This window comes from Molothrus aeneus, chromosome 11 (genome assembly GCF_037042795.1).
Source record: "Molothrus aeneus isolate 106 chromosome 11, BPBGC_Maene_1.0, whole genome shotgun sequence".
NCBI lineage: Eukaryota > Metazoa > Chordata > Aves > Passeriformes > Icteridae > Molothrus > Molothrus aeneus.
The window spans coordinates 2,915,842-2,937,577 of NC_089656.1; the positions used below are offsets into that span (position 1 = coordinate 2,915,842).

At 41.7% G+C, this 21,736-nt stretch overlaps 1 protein-coding gene across 2 annotated transcripts in view; it reads left to right on the top strand.

Moving 5' to 3' along the window:
* PEPD (peptidase D) overlaps positions 1-21,736 on the top strand; it is a 151,234-nt gene that overhangs the window by 28,200 nt on the left and 101,298 nt on the right. For both annotated transcript variants that reach the window (XM_066557774.1, XM_066557773.1), the window contains 3 exons: positions 7,127-7,171; positions 14,856-14,931; positions 16,300-16,346. In XM_066557774.1, coding sequence (XP_066413871.1) covers positions 7,127-7,171; positions 14,856-14,931; positions 16,300-16,346 — 168 coding nt within the window. The remainder of the gene's footprint in view (positions 1-7,126; positions 7,172-14,855; positions 14,932-16,299; positions 16,347-21,736) is intronic.

Below are 21,736 nucleotides of genomic sequence, written 5' to 3' on the forward strand. Positions count from 1 at the left end.
GAGTTTCATGGTTCTGTCAGGGATATTGGGAACAAGGTGCCAGGCATTTAGACATCTTTAACTGCCCACTGAGTTAAATATGAAGTGTTCCACAATACACACAGGTCACTTCTAACTAGTGTTTGGTGTCCTCTCTGCTGTTACAAGCACTCTGAGTTCTCTTTGTCTACTTTGTCCAAGTAGATGGTCTGCATACAGATGGACTCCAAAATCTGTGTGGAGCCATATCTCCAGTTTTATCTGATACACCTCCACATAAAATACAAACAGTTGTTAACTTCACCAGCAATTCTTTATTGGAATGCTGTACAACAGTCTGTTTGAACTACCAAAACCCCCTTTTTTACCCTGAATTCCACTAAACTCTGTTTAAAGAGTTTAATTAGTAGCCCATTCACTAGTCAACATTAAGCTGGGAAGCCACTCCATTCAGCACTTCATTTGAGATTTTAAATGAGTGTCTCCTACAAGACTAAATGATATTTAAGCATTGGCTTCTCAGTTAGTGCTGGGCGTGCTCCCTGTGTGCTCCAGGAGTGCTTCTCCATTCCTAGCAGGGATTTCCAGCTGGCAGCAGATATTTCTCTTTGGCACTTGGCACATGTTCATCCTTCTCCACCCCCAGGCACTGGGTCATTCATTTTGCTGCCTTGGACAGGTGTGGTTGGTACCTTCCCCTCCCTGTTGGGATCTCTGGCTGCTCACAGTGACCCCGAGATTGTTCAAAGTCTCTTTTCCCAGCCCAGTGCTTGAAGAAGCAGTCAGGGCTCTTCATTTCTCAGTCTCAAGGTTGTTCATTGTTCCTTATCTATAAAATTCTTTCTCCTGCCCTGCCAGGCCCATCCAGCAGGACAGTTCCAGGCACTCTGCCTGCCCCCAGGGCAGGGTTATGTCTTTATACTAAAAACTACCTGTACAATGTTTACAATTCCTTCCCAATACCCATCACCTGTGTTAGACAGTGAGCTTCCACTCTAAACCAATCTGTGAGTGCCACCATCACAGCAGAAGATGGAGGCCAAGAAGAAGAAGGAGAAAGGCTGGACACACCCAGATTCCTCCATCTTGCTCCCTGAATCCCCATTCTAAAAACCCCAAAATTGACTTTTTCAGTTTGTGATAACTTCACAATCATTCTATTTAATTTGTCATGGCTTGCAGATCTTCATCTAAGGTTGGTAACTTGCTCCATGGGTCATAATCAAACCCACAGGGGCATTTTGGGCTCTGTGCCAGGGTCTCTGAGCCCCCTGGCAGGGTCCTGGCTGCTCAGGACAGCCAGAGGGGTGTCCTGGGTGCTGACACCTCCCAAGCTCACAGTATGGGAGAGCATGCACTGATTTTGTGGTTGGATCAACCCCCCTCTTCTGACAGAGACCATGCCTTCAAACCACTTGTCACTCCAGTCTTTCTTTATCTCCCTGGTTCTGTTTGTGTCTTCTCCTGGGCTGTGGTGGCTCTGGTGAGCTCCTGCTTGGTTCATGTGCAGGGGGTAACTGGGGGTCTGGAGGAGGGGGTGAGCTCCCTTTTAAACTCAGCTTGTCTCAGAATTTTGTAACTGACTATATAAATCAGTCCATTTTATATTTGTTTTCAATATAGACCCAAATCAAATTCAACTTTCCTGCTTCTCCACCTCTCCTGTAGCAAATGTTTCCTTTATAGAAAGATATATTTCAGATGTATTGATTGTTTCCAGGAGGATTACATCCAGAGCAATGTGTTCCTTCAGATGTGCTCCCTCCTGCCTGCCTGTGGCTGTGCCTTGCTGGCTCTCAGTGCTCAGCTCAGCCAGGCTCTGCCCTGGCCATGATGCTCTATTTTATGCCTGATCTCCTGTTTGTTTTGTGTTCTGGCTTCCTGGCCAAGATCTATTTTCTTGCTAGGACTGTTTTGTGTTTCTCTTGCTTCCATATGTCTTTTTTTCTCCTAGGCTTGGCCCAGTGGGGGTGGGGGGCATGGGGGGTGTTTCATGATGGATAATAATGAAAATAATGTCTAATTTCCTGAAAAGGGTGAATCTTGCTCTCTTTGCAGGCTGTACATCTGCTTCTGTCAGAAGCTGTGTTTTTCTTGCCTTAGTGATGTTGTTTCCCTGCCTTACTTTTTGAACCTTTTGAACTTCTTCTGGAACATTATTACTTAAGCTATTTGGTTAATTTTTCTACTGTCATAAATAGTCATTTGAGACAAAATGACTGCTGTGGTTGTGGTTTATTTCTGTGCCCTGAGGATCACCCTGAAGTTATTTTTGTCATGCTAGCAATAGCTAAGCTTGATTCTATCCTGATGATAGAATCTGTAGGGGCGAATTATTTCCTGGTTTCTATTGGTTTCTGTGTAGCTCTCTGATGTAGCCAGGGATGTTGCCCTTCAGCAAAGCTGGTCTGTTGCTGCAGGCTGTGGAACAGAGGCCAGTGGCACATGGAAAGTTCCCTGCTCAGCAGAGGGACACGGAGGGACCAGCCTGGGACAGGGATTAAGACAGGGACCTGGACCATGTCCTGGTGCTGCTCCTGGTAACTGCCCTCAGGTCAGCTCTGTTGGCAGCTCCCAGGAATCCTACAGGACAGGATTGCTCACTTGCCCCAGAGGGCTGAAGTATGGAAGGCAGATTTCTAAAGATTTCTAGTGCTTTCTTTTCTAGAAATTCATATTTCTATTTGCTAATAGAGGCCAGTTCTGTGTTTTCAGGTTTTTTCCCTAATTCATGGATCCACTCTTCAAATGTGCAGGATTTTCTTTCATCTAATCATGCCAGTTATGTAGCCCTTGTAAAAATGCTTTGAGAGGATGTGACTCACCATGCAGAAAATGTATTTTTAACCAGTAGGGTTGAACAGTAATGTACCATATACTTTAAATCACTGTTGAATAAACCTTTGCTCACTGTGTTGGCAGGGTTTTTTTTCATCCTCAGAGTCAATTGAGGTAAATGATGGACAGTTTAAGCAATGCACCTAACTGTTTAAAATTTTGCAGTGAATTCCTCCTTTCATATTGGATAGCCAAATCACTTCATTAGGACAAAGACTCTCCATGTTGAAGAAGAGAAGAAAATTCTACCATTGTGTATCAATATGTTTTAGATTTTTATCACTGTAGACAAAACAGTGTATTCATTAAACTGACAAAAAGAGGTCTCATTATACAGTGCTTTTATATGGGAGGTGTAGATTTCTGGGGTTGTTTTATCTAATGAATTTGTCTTGCATGTGAAAGGACAACTGAGTATGAAATCAATTTGGACATGCCTTAAAGTGTAGTATTTCTTAGTTCTGCATTGATTAAATGAGAGCATTAATATGTTGCAGATTGCAACTGTAGCAAATGCCAATTTGTTTTCTTCCTCAAGACCACATATCTCATCATCTAAGTATTGTCAATTTGCAAATTGCAGAAAAATGTAGAATTAGATTGCAGTGCCTAATCCTCTTAGCATTAGGGTAGTAAATGTTTTGTTATGAGTAAGTTGTTTGCTGTCTAGGGAGATCAAAACTTTGCTGGGAGGCCATGGTCAGGGGATTTTATGTAGGGGTTTGTGCACAAATTATGTGAATTAAATCCATTTGTATAGTCATACTGTTGGTGGTGAGAAGCTCTCCTGCTGGGTTTAAGCAGTACCTTTCAGGATGTGGCTGGTTTGTTTGGCTGCCTTGCTGCTGGATGTCCTGGTGCTGGCCGGGACAGGGCTGATTCCCTGCAGTGTCTGGGAGGGGCACAGCCAGGACCCAGGTGTTGTTCTGTTGTTCCCAGCTCATGCCAGGGCTGGGGCTGGGGAAGGGACTCTCCTGCTTTGGAGAAGGGGGTTCCTTCCTGCAGAGAAACGTGCTGGGCAGAATGGTCCCACTGGGTGTTTGGTTATTGTCAAGGGTTTCCCATGTAAATCTTTTCTTTGACCTTTTGCTCTTAATTTTGTTGCTGTTCATTTTCTTATCTCATTGCTGTTTCCAGAAAATCATTCTTGTCTCAACCCACGATCTTTGCCTTTTGTACTTCCATTGGGAGGGGCAGGGGAAGGAAGTGGCACTGTGGTTCTAGTGGGAGCACTAAAGAAAGCAAGTGGGATGACTTTTGAAGGATATTCTGCTCCAAAGGTTTGAAAGTTCACAAATGAGGAGTTGAGAGGAGTTGTAGGGGAATCATATTGTTAGTCCTGAGGTGGGTAGGTGAGCAGCTTCCAGCTGGAGGGGAAGGGGGCAAGTGAGTGGCAGTGATGCTGTGGTTTTGGCAAGAGCACCAAATTGGACAATACTATGGCTAAAGCACCACAGTAACTAACAGTGAAGTGTGATTGGAGTCATCAGCCTTTGAAGGCTCACAGTTATAAACAGGTGGCCCTGTGGCTGCTCACACAGGACCCACAGCTGCCATGAGGTGGGTGGAGCTGAGACAGTTCTGTCCTTAATCTTTGACTTCCTTAAGAAAGTGGCCTGCAATATATGCTGTGTCTCGGAGGTCTAACATCTTGTTTTCTAGCTGGCATTACACCAGAAAGTCTGTCTTCTGTTCAGCTGATGACCTCCTGGCTCTTCTCCACCCACCAGCACCCTCCTCATTCAGTCCTGCTGCCTCTCTGTGTGTTTAATGAGCTTCCTCAGTTGACAGCAGACCAGAATTTTAAGGAACTGTCACATAGTGGGTGGTCCCAGCCAGCAATACTTGGATTTCTGGCAGCACAAAGACAGTTCAAGAAGAGCCTGATACCTTGTGAAGGCTGACCTAGAACAGAGGCTAGGTGGAGCTGAAGAATAAAGCAGGGATTTATTAGAAGGCCTCAATGGATCCACCTTGGCCTGCACCCAAGATGAACCAAAATGGTCCCAAAATGCACGAGCGCTCCCGGGGTCTCTCCCTGGGATCAGTTCTGCTCCATTTGCATCTTGCAGTTCATTGTCCCATTCCAGCTTTAGCCCCTGCAGTCCCATCCTTGTTTTTCTCTCTCCAGCCCACGGTGTTTGTGCTCCTGGGCTGAGATTTGGGTCATTTGTCCTTGGTCCCCAGCTGGAGCAGGAATTGTTTTATCTCCCTGCCCTGTGCACAGAGCTCACCATCCCCTCATGTGAAGCTCAGAACTACTCACTAAAGCAGCACAGAATCTGAAAAATATAAAAGCTAAACCTGAGGCATGGCCAGGAAAGATAAAATCCAGGGGCTGTAGCTGAAATGGCTTTTCTAAAGAGTGAGCTGCTGTAAGTCTGCACCAGTGTACAACTTTTCCCTCTTTTTTGAATGCTCAGGTGAGACAGTCTTCTTTTATGAGGTTCATATTTGGCTCATTTATTTTGCTTTTGATTTCATCCATTTGCGTTTGTGGTTAAAGTGACCAATTCAGTTTGTTGAGATGTGGATTTTCAGAGTCAAAGTCAGCTGCCTTCTGTAGCTGCCCTTCCCTGTGCTTTATTTTCTTTTGTTATTTCACAATAACCAGAGTTTACTCCTATTTGCATAGAGCTGGTGTTGGACTCTCCAGTGCTGCACTGTCTCCTTACATTTGCCTTCATTGATCAATTTTCTGTCTGAGATACTGATGACATTACTGAAAGATTTTGTAGATTTTGTCTCTTGTTACACTGCAGCATAATTCTGTGTCTTGGTGTTCTGTGGTGGTGTCAGTTGGTGTTCTCCAGCCACACAGGCAGCTCGGGCTTTTGGGTTCTTAGAATCTTCATAGATTGATTTTACTATGTCATTCATATATTTTCTTCTGTATAAATCTGTATTTTCCTGTCATTTTACTTCCACTGTAGAATTATTTCTGCATTGGTCTACATAAGTAATAATTTTTGAGATGGTGATGATTAAATTGAAAATATGCCCTTCTGATACTTTGTTGTTTCCAAGTGACCAATTTTGTTATATAGTGATGCATTATTCTGTCACTGGTGAGTGCCTTTTTGTCTTGAGATGTTTTTACAGTGATTTCCCATTAATACCCATAATATTGAATACCATACAGCTTGTCCTTGTTGAATGTTGTAATAAGTTTTTGGTTTGAGCTACTAGCCTTCTCCTTAGTAGGGTTTTATAAGTTTATGAGCATCTGTTTCTGAAAAAGAGAAATATAGGGCGTTTTTCTGCTTTCTCAGGACACAGGAAGACCCTTGCACAATTAAAAGTGACTTCTAAGAATTTTTTTTTTCATTGGATTTGTGCTTTCATTGGTCCCTTCTGAGGTATAAAGAATGGTTAATAACCTGGAATAGATTGAATTTTTTTTTCCTTCAAAAATGTGGGAAAAGGAACTGTTGCCTCATAACATTCTTTTGAAGAACTTTTGGGAGCTTGTAGCATTTTAATTCTCTTAAACACCCTAACTGGAGAGCCAACAGTCCTGAGCAGACAAAAATATCCTTGATGCAGAACACTCCTTAGGCATTTAAATTGTAAGCAAAAAACCCTTTAAACAATGCTTGAAAATCCATTTGTGTTCCACCTAATTACTCAGCAGCTTGCTCTATTTGCCACTGTGGTGTTATTGTTTAGAGAGCCTCAAAATCACTCCAAGATTACATGAATTGCTCATGTAGAAAATAAACAGAGAAATAGTGAAGTGTCAGAGGCCAAGGCGAGTGTGGAGCTTCTGCTTTGCCTCTTCTGCAGATTGGAAAAGACATGGAGAGGTCATTTTCCTTTTCACCATCCTCTAAAGCAAGCTTGTTTATCACATGGCCACCTTCTGTGCACACAGAAGTGGGAAGGCATGAAACAAAGGATGAAATCTGCAATTTGCTGGGTTTAATTTCATTGAAGGGTATTTGAGGAACAAAGTGAAAATCACAGAATAATTTGGAATGAATGCCTGGAGGTCAGGCTGGTCCCCCCCACAGCAGTGAACTGATAACCCAGCCTTTTATTGTTGCCAAAAGAAGTGTGATAAGCATGTCTCAAACATACTCTTACAGTGGCTTCTGCACATTCTTGAAATTATGTATATGGTTTAGTTTCATGTATTTCAATATTAAATGCATTCTTCTCCCTGGGTTCTCTGTTGAATTCTCATACAATACTTGTTTTTCACTTTACTTCCTCAGAGAATACATGGTTTAAAAAAAAGAAAAGAATATGTAGTCTCTGCTGTTGTGGCTGGCTGCATTTTAATATTAATATCTTTGTGTTTTTTTAGATTTAATGTGAACAACAAAATTCTTCATCCTGAAATTGCAGAATGGTGAGTTACATAAAATCTTTCTCTTGGAGTAGTGTTGAACATGCTTATATTGTACCATTGCTTCAGAGGGGCTCCCTCAGCTGAAACCTCCTACTTTACTACAGGAGTTTTAATTTTAAATTGATTTCATCTTATGGACTGGAAATAATGGACAAACATAATAATAGGGCAAGGTAACAGCATTGAAAACCAAAGAATTTATGTAACATTTCTTAAGCATTTTATCTGGGTGCACATTTCTCTAGGATGTGTTTAGGGTTTAAGTCACATTTGTGTAAATATGAGTTTGTATGAATGGGAAAGGAACTGAGGAGAATTTATGTTCTAGTAACAGAAATCAAATGTAGATCAAAACTCTGTCTAAACAGGTAGTATTTAATGAGGTGTTATTTCTTCTCCAGGATTTATTTTAATAGCCTTAATTTTGTTGAATTATTCATGTAACTGTACTTTGTAATTCTTGGGGAACTCTGCTTTAGCCTATCTGAAACCAACAAACTAGATGTGTGACTAAATGCAAAGCTGCTCCATTTTATTACTTTTCCTCTTTTGGTCAACATTGCTGACTTTGTCCACAGGATTGCTCCAACTAAGGCTCTCTAGTTTTCCATTTAGAAAATTACTGAAGAAACATAGTAGTGGATGAAAGAACATAGTAGTGGATTTTTGTTAATGAATTAGGTTTTTATCTAAGCTTTTTTTTTTTTTGTGTGTGGATTAATCTGGAAATGAGGAAGCAAATCCTTAGTTAAGACAGATAAGCTTAAAATACAAAACACAGGTGCACCTTCTGGCTCCCACTGTGGCAGAGCATTGTATTGCATGCTACTACATATTATGTTTTTGATGCTTATTTTCAGCACATATGCTGAGAACCATCTTCTGCTGTCTCCATCTACAGCTAATTGCCAGCTTGAAAACTGTGGAGATGTAATTTGAACATCAGTGATTTTTGGAACATTTAGAGTTGTTAAAAGGTCACATATCTGTTGTAGCAGATATTTTTCATTGCTTGGCAGGACATAAAGCTGCAGAAGGGAAGTGTGGAGGCTTTGTGTAGACAGACATTGTTCCATCCCTGAGTCGTGGGTGTGCCTGGAGCTGGGGGAGTGCACTCATGACCTGCTGCTGGGTGTCAGGGGGGCTGATCTTTAGGTCCTGCCTATTCTAGAGTTTGTGCCAGTCCTTTTCCTAAACAGAGAAGTTATGTTATGTTATGTTCGTTACATGTTATGTTATATTTTCGTAGGCACGTTTGTTTCTTATGTTATGTTATGGGCTTGATTTCTGAGTTTAAGAGGGGTGAGGAACAGGACCTGGAGAGGGCCTGTCTGACTTCCCAGCTTTGCACTGAAGACACAGCAGGACAAGAGGGACAGAGATGACAATTTTAGCTGCAGAAGGCTTTGGAGTAGGGCTCCAGACTTTTTCCCAAGGTAGCTTTCAGCTTGTTTCCATCCACCTTACCAAGGTGTCATGAGCTTTTCCCCTCTGTGGTTTCAATTAAAGGGTGATTAAGTCTTCTTTAGGAAGCTCAGGTAAGGACAAACATAAGGTCAGTGCCCTGGAGGTTGTGCTGAGAGAGGTGGAGCACTGAGGCAGTGAAAAGGCAGCACCTGGAGCTGGAGTGGAAGGAATCATCTTTTCAGTGAATTGTGAGAGGCAGCCTGGAATTCTGATTCAGTTCTTCCTGCAGCCTGACTGAAGAGGGATGCTTGGTATGCACCCTCCCTACACCTGGCTTTCAAGGAAGGGGAATTCTAAGTAAAGAGAAAGTTCAGATTTGTATTCAGAGATGTTTTAAAAGGTTTTACTGAGTTTGGTGGTATTCATTTTAAGTCAGAAGTATGTTAAAGATGGTTGTTAGGATTTAAGTGTCTGGTGAAATTACCATGTGAATGACAGGTCGTATTAAAGCTTACTAAAGTAGAAATCTCCTTGGAATGTCAAATTACCAACCAAGAAAGTTTGTTTGAAAAGCAATATTTTTAGAGTTAAGAACATTTTTCTTTTAGGAAGATGAATTCTTGTGGGTTATATTCTGGGGTAAGAAATTGCATCCTTTGAATCATCTCCTTGCAGGGATGCATTTCATTTCAGATTTGGCATGCTCTGAACTACTGTGTTTTACATGGTACTTGTCAGAAAAACTTTGCTCTATGCCATGCTGTCAAACTGCCAGCTAGAGATGAAATGGCTGAGCTTTCTGAACCAGCCAGGGGGAACTGGGAGCTACAAAAGGCAGCTCTAGTATTATACAGTCTTCTAATAAAATGCAGAAAAAATGACAAGAGGCAAAGTGTTTGTGGTTAAGGATCTGTTGCCTCTCTTGCTTAATGTTTCAAGATCTCATAATTTTCTGACTTGCTATGGAACTTAAAGATGAAACAGAAGAATTCAAGCTTACACTGGATTTCAGCAGTTTGCAGATGGTGTTTTATTTATATTTTTTCGTTTTATTGAGTGGGTGTATTTCCAAACAAATTTTAAAACTTTCATTTTAAATTTAACGGCTTCTACTTCAAATTTCATGGATATGTTAAGTATTGATTGCAGTGTTTTGAAAAGGAAATGCCATCTAACAGAAGAAAGAATTCAAACTTGTCTAAATTATCTCCTTAGCAATCAGGAGGTTTTTTGACACCAACACTTGGCCAAATGGCCTTTTGTTCCTGTAATTTGCCAGTGTCTATCATAATCCTGTTGCTGCTAGAAGTAAACATGTAGTAATTTGCAGCTTTGTGCCTGTATATACTGTATTTTCCTGTAAACCCAGTGAAAATGAACTTTGATAGTTTTACGTGGAAGATTTCCTGTGTTCTGTTTTTTGCATTATTGTGATGGAAAGCTATAAATATTTCTTTGTGAAAACTGATCTGTATGTTAGTATCTTAAAACTGTGCATTTGCTTTTTGTGTTTTCAGAGGTTTTTCTGTCTATGCTTTAAACCTCTTAACGTTTTTTTGAACTCCTGTCTTTGGTGTTCCTTCACCTGTCTCTCAGAATTGTACTGTGATGCCTCTCCTTTGCATATGGGCATTGCTGTGTTTGCTGCCTTTCATGCTAATCCAGTTAGCAAGTTTTTATGCATTGCAGAAGAGCATAAATGTATCAACTGTGGTAGAGAAATTTCTATAAATAAAACGTGGAAAGGTAGCAGCAGAGGTGAGAAAGGGTAAAAATAAGGTAGGTCTGTGAAGTCTGCCCACATGGGCATCATCCTTATGTATTAGGTGGTCTGTAAATCTGATATTTCCAGAAGGAAAAGGAGGAGTGGACATTCCCAGTTGTTTTCCATGTGTGTCACAGAAAGGAGACATTAAGGTTGCACACATGGACCAAAAAGCAGCAAAACAAGCCAGCTGATAAAGCACTCATCTGATAAGTGGAAACAAATACTTCTGGCAGCATTATCAGAGCTGCACAATGCACATGGAGAACCAATTTATGTAGCTTTGAGGATGCACTGGTTTAGGAAAATACAGTTGAGTTATGTGAGTTTCAGCCTCATAATTGCCTCAAATTCTGTGTGCTCTCCACCACTTGATTAGGTCATGCATGTAATTTGATATCCAGACATTTAAAATGCCCAAATGCACTTTCAGGATTGAAATGATTCTTGTTTATATTAAAGTTTCTCTGTCCTGCTGGATGACTGACGTGGGTGAAAAGACCAGCTGCTCATATGGCTAAGTGAAAATAAAAGTAGAAAATGTGTGGAAAAGGACAGTGAGGAAGAAGAAATGCTTTTACATTGGCAAAATGAGAGGGGGAAAGAAGGTGAAAGTTATAGGTCAGTCCTGACACTCAGAGACTTGTGCTTTTATTTCAACTAGATTGCACTGAGTGGCCCCCCAGCTAATCTGAGGAGTGCCTTACATGTGCAATCTGTACATTGTGGCAATTTGCATTAGCTGGAGCCTGGAAATTATTTCTCCCCATTAAAATATTAATGCATTTATGCAGAGGCTGTAACTGGTCTAAGAGCTGTTTTTAATAGAACTTTGAAGTTCACATTCATGATAAAAGGTGGGATTTTCTTCCTGTCCTTATTTTGGAAGTGGGGGAAAACATCATGAGAACTGTGGACACTCAACACAAGATTGCCCTGAAGTGCCAAACACTGCTGTAAACCTGGCTTGGGAGGGTGCTGCCTTTTGCACGGTCCAGACACTGAGAAGGTGGTGAAATCCAGGCTCTTCTGCTTAGCCAGGCAGGATGTGGGAGCTCCATCAACAGTACCACTGTAACCCAGGAGCCCAGGGGCTGCTGACCCTGCTCCCTGCACATCCTGCCTCTCCTTCCTTCTCTCCTTCCTTCTCTCCTTCCTTCTCTCCTTCCTTCTCTCCTTCCTTCTCTCCTTCCTTCTCTCCTTCCTTCTCTCCTTCCTTCTCTCCTTCCTTCTCTCCTTCCTTCTCTCCTTCCTTCTCTCCTTCCTTCTCTCCTTCCTTCTCTCCTTCCTTCTCTCCTTCCTTCTCTCCTTCCTTCTCTCCTTCCTTCTCTCCTTCCTTCTCTCCTTCCTTCTCTCCTTCCTTCTCTCCTTCCTTCTCTCCTTCCTTCTCTCCTTCCTTCTCTCCTTCCTTCTCTCCTTCCTTCTCTCCTTCCTTCTCTCCTTCCTTCTCTCCTTCCTTCTCTCCTTCCTTCTCTCCTTCCTTCTCTCCTTCCTTCTCTCCTTCCTTCTCTCCTTCCTTCTCTCCTTCCTTCTCTCCTTCCTTCTCTCCTTCCTTCTCTCCTTCCTTCTCTCCTTCCTTCTCTCCTTCCTTCTCTCCTTCCTTCTCTCCTTCCTTCTCTCCTTCCTTCTCTCCTTCCTTCTCTCCTTCCTTCTCTCCTTCCTTCTCTCCTTCCTTCTCTCCTTCCTTCTCTCCTTCCTTCTCTCCTTCCTTCTCTCCTTCCTTCTCTCCTTCCTTCTCTCCTTCCTTCTCTCCTTCCTTCTCTCCTTCCTTCTCTCCTTCCTTCTCTCCTTCCTTCTCTCCTTCCTTCTCTCCTTCCTTCTCTCCTTCCTTCTCTCCTTCCTTCTCTCCTTCCTTCTCTCCTTCCTTCTCTCCTTCCTTCTCTCCTTCCTTCTCTCCTTCCTTCTCTCCTTCCTTCTCTCCTTCCTTCTCTCCTTCCTTCTCTCCTTCCTTCTCTCCTTCCTTCTCTCCTTCCTTCTCTCCTTCCTTCTCTCCTTCCTTCTCTCCTTCCTTCTCTCCTTCCTTCTCTCCTTCCTTCTCTCCTTCCTTCTCTCCTTCCTTCTCTCCTTCCTTCTCTCCTTCCTTCTCTCCTTCCTTCTCTCCTTCCTTCTCTCCTTCCTTCTCTCCTTCCTTCTCTCCTTCCTTCTCTCCTTCCTTCTCTCCTTCCTTCTCTCCTTCCTTCTCTCCTTCCTTCTCTCCTTCCTTCTCTCCTTCCTTCTCTCCTTCCTTCTCTCCTTCCTTCTCTCCTTCCTTCTCTCCTTCCTTCTCTCCTTCCTTCTCTCCTTCCTTCTCTCCTTCCTTCTCTCCTTCCTTCTCTCCTTCCTTCTCTCCTTCCTTCTCTCCTTCCTTCTCTCCTTCCTTCTCTCCTTCCTTCTCTCCTTCCTTCTCTCCTTCCTTCTCTCCTTCCTTCTCTCCTTCCTTCTCTCCTTCCTTCTCTCCTTCCTTCTCTCCTTCCTTCTCTCCTTCCTTCTCTCCTTCCTTCTCTCCTTCCTTCTCTCCTTCGCTAGTGGTGTTTGTTGGTCTCAGAATGACTAAATATTTTCTGTGAAGTATTTTGGTGCCTGACCTCGTGTAAATGAAGGAGCTGCATTGCATAAATAGTCAGGCTGAGGCTGAGTGTGAATTCCTATTTTCACACAGATACCTGAGAAGCTGTGATCTAATACAAATACATTGATCCTGAAGCCTTGTGCCCAAGCCAAGGGAAATGGTTTCTAACACTGTTTGCACTTGCTGTGCAGCAGTTACTAACTTTTATTACCAGCAGATTGCAACAAAGAGATCAGACAGCTGAATTATGAAACAACCTCTTTTTCGGGCAGTTGCAGATCATGGATATGTACTTTATACTGAAAGTAATATAAAGGCACATCAAACAAGTATTAAATTACCCTGCTAGCACATGCAGTCTTCCAAGAAATAGGATTAAAAAAAAATTAAAAATCTATAAGCCTTTGCTGCCCCATTCTAACAGAAATATATTTGAGCCACTCTTTTTTATGTCTTGGCTGAAAGACAGGAGTGGAAGTTTGTTTCCTCACTCAGAGTCAGCAGATTTTACCATCCCAGTGTAATTTTTTCACCTGGGTGTGCATTTTAAAACCTTGTACTTCTCATTCTCAATTGCATAGTGATTATTTTGTGTCATCTTCCATTTGACTAAGTCAATCCACTCCTCTCTACAGTGTTTCTGTTTGTAAAAGCGTTCTGACCAATATCAGGATTTTACAAAGGTACCTTTACTCTTGCCAGAAGAGTTGTTTGAAGGGAGTGGCTGTGCTGTAGTAATGCACTGTCTGTGGGAAATGCTGTAATCTCACATCAGAGGCACTGATGGCTGAGAAACCTGTTTCTGGACTCATTAAAACAAACTACAGAGCAGAAATACAGTAAATAGTTTTCTACGGCAGTGTGAGGAGGAGCATGAAACCATAAAAAGAGGGGCCTTGGTGGCAGTTTCAAAGTATAACAGTTATAATTCTTTGTAACTGCTGCAAACCCTGGAGTGCAGCTTGAAAACATGATTGAAATATTTTCATGCAATTCAACAGATGTAGTTCTGTACTTTGTAAACAGTAAGTATGTACTTCACAGCTGCCTTTGAGATGGGCATGAAAAATACCAGGAATTCAGTTTGTCTAACAGTGGAAGGAGTATGTGGTGTTTAATAGAGGTTATGGAACTGTGTCTGCTTTACTGTGCATGTCACACTCAATAGCTGCTTTTATTTGAAATACATGATAGAGATGCATGTAGAGAGGAGTTAAACGTGCATTTTTCACATGAGTTCAGAAGAGAGTATCAAAGCTTATAAACATACCTGAATTCAGTATCTCATAAGGCACAAAGAGGAGGATGGGGTTTTTAGGGCATTGGTTTGTTTGGGGTTTTGTGGTTTTTATCTTCCTTCAGAAGCACGTGAAAGATGAACGTCATGGCTGTAATTACTGCTGCTGTGGTTTCTGAATTCGGGGTTTGGGTTTTTGAATACCAAACAAAAATAGCATTTTTCACATCACCCCTTGCCCACCTTTTGAGGTATTGCAAATAGGTGGGAGTTGGGATTGTGAACAGAAATTCTGAAGCTCTGGGAATTTGAATATGTTAAATAGTTTCAAATTGTGTTTAAAAGGAAATCAAGCATGCTTGTAGAAGTGTTCCATTTGAAGTAGTGTTAGAGTTATGACAAATGCAGAATTGCATTGGTTTTGTTCCTAATGTATTGTAGAAGAGTTGAAAAAATGTTGATTGAACCACTTGTTTATAAGTATTAAATAGGGCAGGCTGATATTTGAAATTCTTGTGACTTTGCTTTGTAAGATTGTTTTGCTAATGCTGAATCAATGCCAACAATACTTTGCTGTCATGAATACTGTAATAGCTGTTTGCTCTTGAGGTGTACTTGATCTAATCTTATTATAGGTGATGCATATTATTTTCAGGGTTTTTTCATTTTGCATTCTTTAGCTGTGGGGTTGCAGTCTAACATGCTGTCTGTTGTTCTTCTCTTGAAGTCGTGTCATTAAGACAGACATGGAGTTGGAAGTTCTGCGCTACACCAATAAAATCTCCAGTGAAGCTCATAAAGAGGTAATGGATCCTTTACTGTTAATAATTTTTGCTCTTAGTGTAGCAGTGGTACTCAGAAAATGTCCCCAGCAACCCAGAATTGCTTAGTAATAAAATAATGGAAAGGCTGGATAGAAATAAGAGGATAATATCCCTCCTATTACAGCCCAGTAATGTACCTTGCATTGCCCTTGAACGCAGCGGTGCGTTTGTGATGTGTGAGAAATGAAGTGTGGGTTTGGGTAAGAGCTCACCTCAGCAGAAGGTGACCTGCTTGCAGTCAGTCTGTTCTGTGTGCACAAATACCTGCATCACGATGGAGAAATAAAAGATCAAGATTATTCAGGCCCATGTGCGGCTCTGAAAAGCTTGACTAGCAGGTGACTGTCCCCAGATCCTGGTGGGCTGGGGGAGTCTCTTTCCATGCACAGTGTGGGACAGGGAGAGGATTCCTCAGGGTGCTCCTCAGAGCTGGGCGAGTCCCTGGGGCACTGCTGAGCCCTGCTCTTGTGTTGCCATACCAGAGTGGCAATGCCAGGTCCAGGCTCTCAGGCTGGACCAGGCACTACACAGGGGAGCTGCACCCCTGTCCTGGTGGTCATGACAAAACCAGCCTGGGTGTCAGTCCTGTGCTCCATACAGAAATGCAGATGTGCCCATGAGGTCACCAGGGGGAGCCTAGGTAAAACCAGCTGGTGAGGTTGCTGTCTCAGCTTGTCTTGGCTCCTGCTCCTCAGATATCCAAACTATGAAGGGTAAGAATGTGCTAAAATGAGTATTGTAAAATTGAAAACTCAAAGGGTAGTTATTTTGCATTCATATTCCTTGGTTTTTCGTCATCCTTGAATAATCTTATCACATCTGAGAGTACTTTTTTCCTGTAGAGCAGCTGCCTAGAACTTCTATAATACAGAAATAAAATAATAAAACTTTCTTAGCAAATCTGAGAACAAGGATCAGATTTATGACCTGTAAACTGGTGTTGACTCCAAGAGTTTTCTATTGATTTAAACTATAAAAGGGACTCTCCCATTGTAGGCTAATCCAGTTCATTAGCTTTGTTTTGCCTAAGTAGAACAAAAGGCCTTGCTGCCCTGTTCACCACAGCTTTCACAATTGAACATTGGTATTTTGGTGGGCTGCACTTCATTGGGATATAGTAGTTTGGCAATTAAACTTGCTTTATTGCTGGAGACTGCAGGCATTTTTAAAGATTTAAGTGTTTGATTCTAGTGTAGTTTTAAAATGCATGTACTGATGTAAATTTAAATGAAGTACAGATGATATTTTTGTAATATAGGTTTCTCTGGAGATAGTCATAAGTCATAAATTTATAAATATGAGATTTCCTCCTGCTATGATGGTCCCATGCTAATATGTATCTTACAGGTAATGAAGGCTGTAAAAGTAGGAATGAAAGAATACGAGCTGGAGAGGTAAGAGTTCTTATACTAATTATAATAAAAAAAGATAATAGCTCTGTAGCAGGGGGAAAAGCAACAGCTGAGACAATGGAGTAGCTTGGATTCAGTTGAGACTGAGAGTTCATTGGTGTTTGAAGGCCATTGTAAGTATTATTTTGTTATTTTGAGGTGGTACTTCATCTGTTTCAAACATGCATTTGATGAGGGGTGATTATTTTTTGGTTAAGTGTAGCATATCTCTCTTGCTGGAGTTACAGTAATTTACAGAAGCTTGATAAAATAGCTGTTTTCGTTGTTTGAAGCCATCCAATAAACTGTGTTTATGGTTAAACATTGCCTTTAGTCTGGTTGTGCTTGAAGGCTGCATGAGTGGGTGTTTAAGTGTCTTATGAAGGGCTGTGTGCAATTACATTTTTTCTGCAATTACAAGGCAGCAGTACCTGTACTTAGCCTGCACAAGGAGCTCAGATTACACATGTGATGGGTGTTCTACAGCTGCTGAGAAGTCAATAAGAAAGCAGCAGATATCTCTAGTGTTGAAAAGAATGTGCTGTACAGGCATCCATGAGGTGTTTGGCTGGTCCTAACTGATACACTAATGATGTGTCTAGATCTAAGGAAAACATTGCCTCCTCTCTTGAATCAATATTTACATTAGATCATCAGCATTTATCACATAAAGCATGGTTTTGATCGTCAAGTCCATTTATTTTTAGATTGTACGTGGTATTTTCAATTTTCAAAGTCTTTGCATAATGAAAAAATAGAAAATAGCAATCATATATCAGTTACTGTTGTTTCTTGGCAGTAATTTTTCAAAGGCTTGTAAGCAGGCTAGAGCAGCACCCAGGGAAGGGAATATAAAGAAACCACAGTATTTGTCATCAGGATCTCAAGGTAGCTCAAAAGACAAATAAAGCCCTTAGTTCCATTTAAGCAGTTTAAATTTCTTAAGATACTATATTCTCATGCCTATAATTTGTCAGTGCCTCAAACTGCATTTACACATACCACCAGGTAACAGGGAAAATAAAATATTGTTTACATTCTGTCTTTATTTTTGAACTTTGTGTTTATTTTACTCACTGGCCGTGCTATACGTGCCAATAGTGAGATTTTGGCTCTGGAAATCATTAGCAATCAAAAATTTCCCTAGAGCAGAATTTCTTCTCAGGTGCTTTTAAATGCCAGTTTGATTTAAATGTCATACAACAACTACTTATATAAACACTCTTCTGTAAGTCTACAAGGTATATTACCTTTTTTCTCTGGGACTTTCATTCTTCCCTGGCTAGCTCTTTTCACACACATCAACCATTTGAAAAGATTATTTGTGTCTTTCAATTGAAAAAAAATAAATAACTTAAACAGCTACTACACCTATTTAAAATTACCTTCTATTCTTCCATAACTCTTGATGGATTACACTTCTTGAAAGAGTTTGAAGTTATTTAGCTAATGAAAGAGGTCTTGGCAGACTGCTCTACTGTGTCTGCCTTGGACACTATAATTAGAATTTCAGTTTCTTTTACTGAATTCATCCCTGCACCTGTTCCTTTAGGGGAAAAGGGCCCTAAAATTTAAACTGTCTGCTATTCTTCTGTCTGCTAGGAAGAATAATTGCAGAGATCCCAAAAGCAATTAAAATTGTCTGTTACTGGATGTAGGACCTAAGTGTTGCCTTTTCTTTGTCCATTTGGTTAAACACTGGTAAATGATTTTGAACCAGTAATGTGTTAATGCTGAGATATATAAAAAATAAATGCATTTAACTGCAACTCCAATCAGCCCTGACTTCTTTTCTGGTTTGATATTATTTAACTTTAATGTGTGGTCGGTTGACTTTAAGGAGACAGCCAAGGCAATTATCTACAGGCAGTAATTCACAGCATGTGTAATTGCATATGAAGTCATTTTGGTAGGTCAGATTCTGGGTTTTCTCTGAAGCAGTTTGTTTAGTATTTGTGCTTATCTCATGTTTAATTAATCTTCTTTAATTAAAGGCTGTTAATTATGAAACTGCTCAGTAGTGAATATATTGTTCAAAATATAGCAAAATGGTAAAAAAAGTCTTCAGCTTGAGAAGTGTGTGAATAAAATCTGTGATTCCAGCAAAGCTGAGTGTGAGCATATAGACAAAGATGTTTTGTGTCTATATAAAAACACACTGAAAGCACTAATTAGGACCTACAGTTATCTGTTTCAGAGTTCTCTGAAGGCCTGGAGATAATTCCTGTAGATCAGTGTTTATCAATTTCTAGATTTTATCTGTGTATTATCAAATTAAGTGTGGAATCTTCTGTGCATTGCCTCATTTGTTCCCTTTTTATTAAAAAGAACACTTTGAAGATTAGGGTGGCTACTTGGAATGTCAGTTTGGTTGGGGAATGATGTGAAAGTGATGCTGTAGCAACAGGTGAGTGACTTCCTGCATCAGGAGTTCTGGACACACAGCTATTGTGTGCATTGCCATTTTTGTGGGGGTTTATCCCCTTCTTAATAGCACTGAAGGTCCAAATGCCCAAAATATCTGAATAAGACTCCCCAGCACTAAAGCTGTATTAAAGAGGGCCTCATTTATTCAGGCCTGAGGTTCATGCTGGAGATCCTAAGATCCTAACCTGATGTGGACATGTGGTTCTATGTGTGTTTCTTATATACAGTTACTATGTGCATATTAAAATTTAGCTGTTACCATAAATCCCACCCCATGTTCCCAGAGGTTCAGTCCTTTGTTTTCTCTGTCATGGCATTCTTGAGCCAGATGTCTTCTTTTCTTCCAACTGTCCTTGCTGAAAGCAGTGTGCTGAAAGCATGTTAGAATGAATTAACCCCTTTGGTGTCACTGTGATAGGAGTGTGTGCCCAGTCCTGGGTTCCTTGGATGATGATGTGTTTATTTCTCACTGCTTGAGGATGCCAGGCAGCACTAAAGCAGCCCTAAACAGCCATTCCCTTGTCCCACACCCCCCTGGATTGTGTGACTGTCTCTGAAACCTCCATGGCTGCTGAACACTGGGGGTTACCATGCAAATAACTGTGATTGCAGTGCCCAAAACCTGGGGCCTGATCCTGCAAGGGGAGCCTTCTAAAACAGAGGAGCATTGGGCAGTGTGCCCTGTACAGTGTGCAGGGAGCAGTGGCTGGTGCACAGGGGGCAGTGGCTGGGGTACCCTGTACAGGGAGCATTGGCTGGTGCACAGCGGGCATTGGTCAGTGTATAGGGAGCACTGGTTAATGCACAGGGGACATTGGCCGGTGCACAGGGGACATTGGCCAGTGCACAGGGGACATTGGCCAGTGCACAGGGACATTGTCCAGTGCACAGAGAGCAGTGGCCAGTGCACAGAGCAGACAGTGTGGGCAGCAGGGGAGGGGATTCTGCCCCTCAGTGATTTCCACCTGCAGAGCTGCCCCAGGCTGGGCCAGCACAGGAGGGACCTGGAGCTGCTCAGAGAGCCCAGAGGAGGCTCCAGCATGGGCAGAGGGATGGAGCAGCTCTGCTGGGAGGAAAGGCTGGCACAGCTGGCATTGCTCACCTGCACAGGAGAAGCTGCTTTTGTGACCTTCCAGTACCTCAAGGGAGCTACCAGAAAGATGGACAGCCACTACTTAAAAGGGCCTGGATTGACAAGACAAGGGGGAATGGCTTCAAACTGACAGAGGGCAGGGTTGGATGGGATATTAGGAAAAAATTCTTCATTGTAAGGGAAGTAATTGTGGGGATTTTGGAGCAGTTAATGCTAAACTTAAACTCCACTCTGCTCTAAGGGCAATAATTTGAAGAATAAAATGGCAAGAAGGCAGCTACAGAGGTTTTTTCTTGTTGGTTTACAATGCTTACAGACTATTTTTACACCTTGCCTCTCTTACCAGCTGAGGCTGATGATAGTTCTTTATCCCTATTCTTTTCAGTGCTGTCCCTGATTCCAGAGCAGAGCTTGGGCTCTGAGATGAGTTGCTGTTGTACCTGCCAGTGTTAAATTTCACTATCTGGGGAAGTCTGAGAGCACTCTCACAGATTATGGCTCTCATCTTTCATTTTTCTCTATCTCCTCTGCTCCAGTGGAACAAACTGAAAATAAAACACACATTTTATTTCACTAAAAAAGAGAAAATAGCCAGAATAATTTTATTTTCCTTTGGGCATTTCGTTTTAGTGAAATGCTGATGATTTTAGCTAATCGGTATTTGCCACTTACCATTTCCTGATGATTTTGCTCTTTGAATGTTTTTGAAAAAGTCACTGACTTCTGCAGCAAATGGTCTTCAAAAATACCTGTTTTTTTTCATGAGGCTGGAGAGATTTCAGCTCAATTATAAACTTGATAAGTCCTTCACATAAGTGTGCATAGGTAGTAAATAAGAATTCCCACTGCAGCTGACAAAAATACACAGGTGAATCTTTCACAGTTGCTTTTTGGTGTGGGAATGGTGTTGAATTGTGTCATCACCCTCACTGCTATTTGTGTATGTTTATTAAACAAGATACCAGCACTCCATTAGTCTCAAGCAGCATGTCAGCCTGCTCAGTTACTGATATATCTTTTATGTCTTTTTCTTTTTTTTAACAGTTAATGTTGTGTAGCCTGGAAATGGCTTGAATGCCTTATTTCCCAAACTGCCTGGCAGTTTAGAGGTGATGTGGTTTTCAGTGTAGGGTGCTGCTATCAAAAGGTTAGTTTTCAAACTTTAAAATACATGAGAAACAGAGAGAGATGGAAGGTGACCTTTTCCTGCATTTTAAAAACCCCAGTTGCAATCCAGTATTTTTTCCTTTGTTTCTTCAGGCCTGTGTGGTAGGACAGGAGTCTGCCTGCTGTCTGGATGGTGTTTGGTGTAAGATGATCCTGTTCCTGATATTATTTATTTGTCTGTGTGTCTACTTCTAGCACAAGGGTTGAAGGAAGAAATGGATCAGCCACAATCTCTGTTTTTTAACAAGAAATCCTCTGCATGCAGCAGCCCAGGATCTTCTGTTCAGCACGGATGCACTGGGGCTGGCAGGGAGGGAGTGCTGAGCCAGTGGTTTGTACCTGTGCCAGGGGCAGCAGGGCTCATCCAGGGCTTCCTAAAAATGGTGATAGGAATTGACCTGCAGTGTCCAGGGCCATGTAGGCAGCTTAGTGCTGACAGCTCTGACAGCAAGTGCTGGGTGCTAATTGCTTCATTTGAGTGAGCTGCTGAATCTCATGTGTTCAGGGCCCAGAGGGAAGTCAGGGATAATGTGTGTGCCTGGAAAAACAACTGGATTCAGAGAGACACTTCCTGCAGCCTTCCCCTCCTGCCCACCTCCCCTACGTACAGCTGGTCCTTTGATGTTTTAAATGAGGCTGTCACCACTACTTTCCTAATCCAGCTGAAGTCAGGTTGTAAATGGTCTTTAAATAAATCTAAATTTAA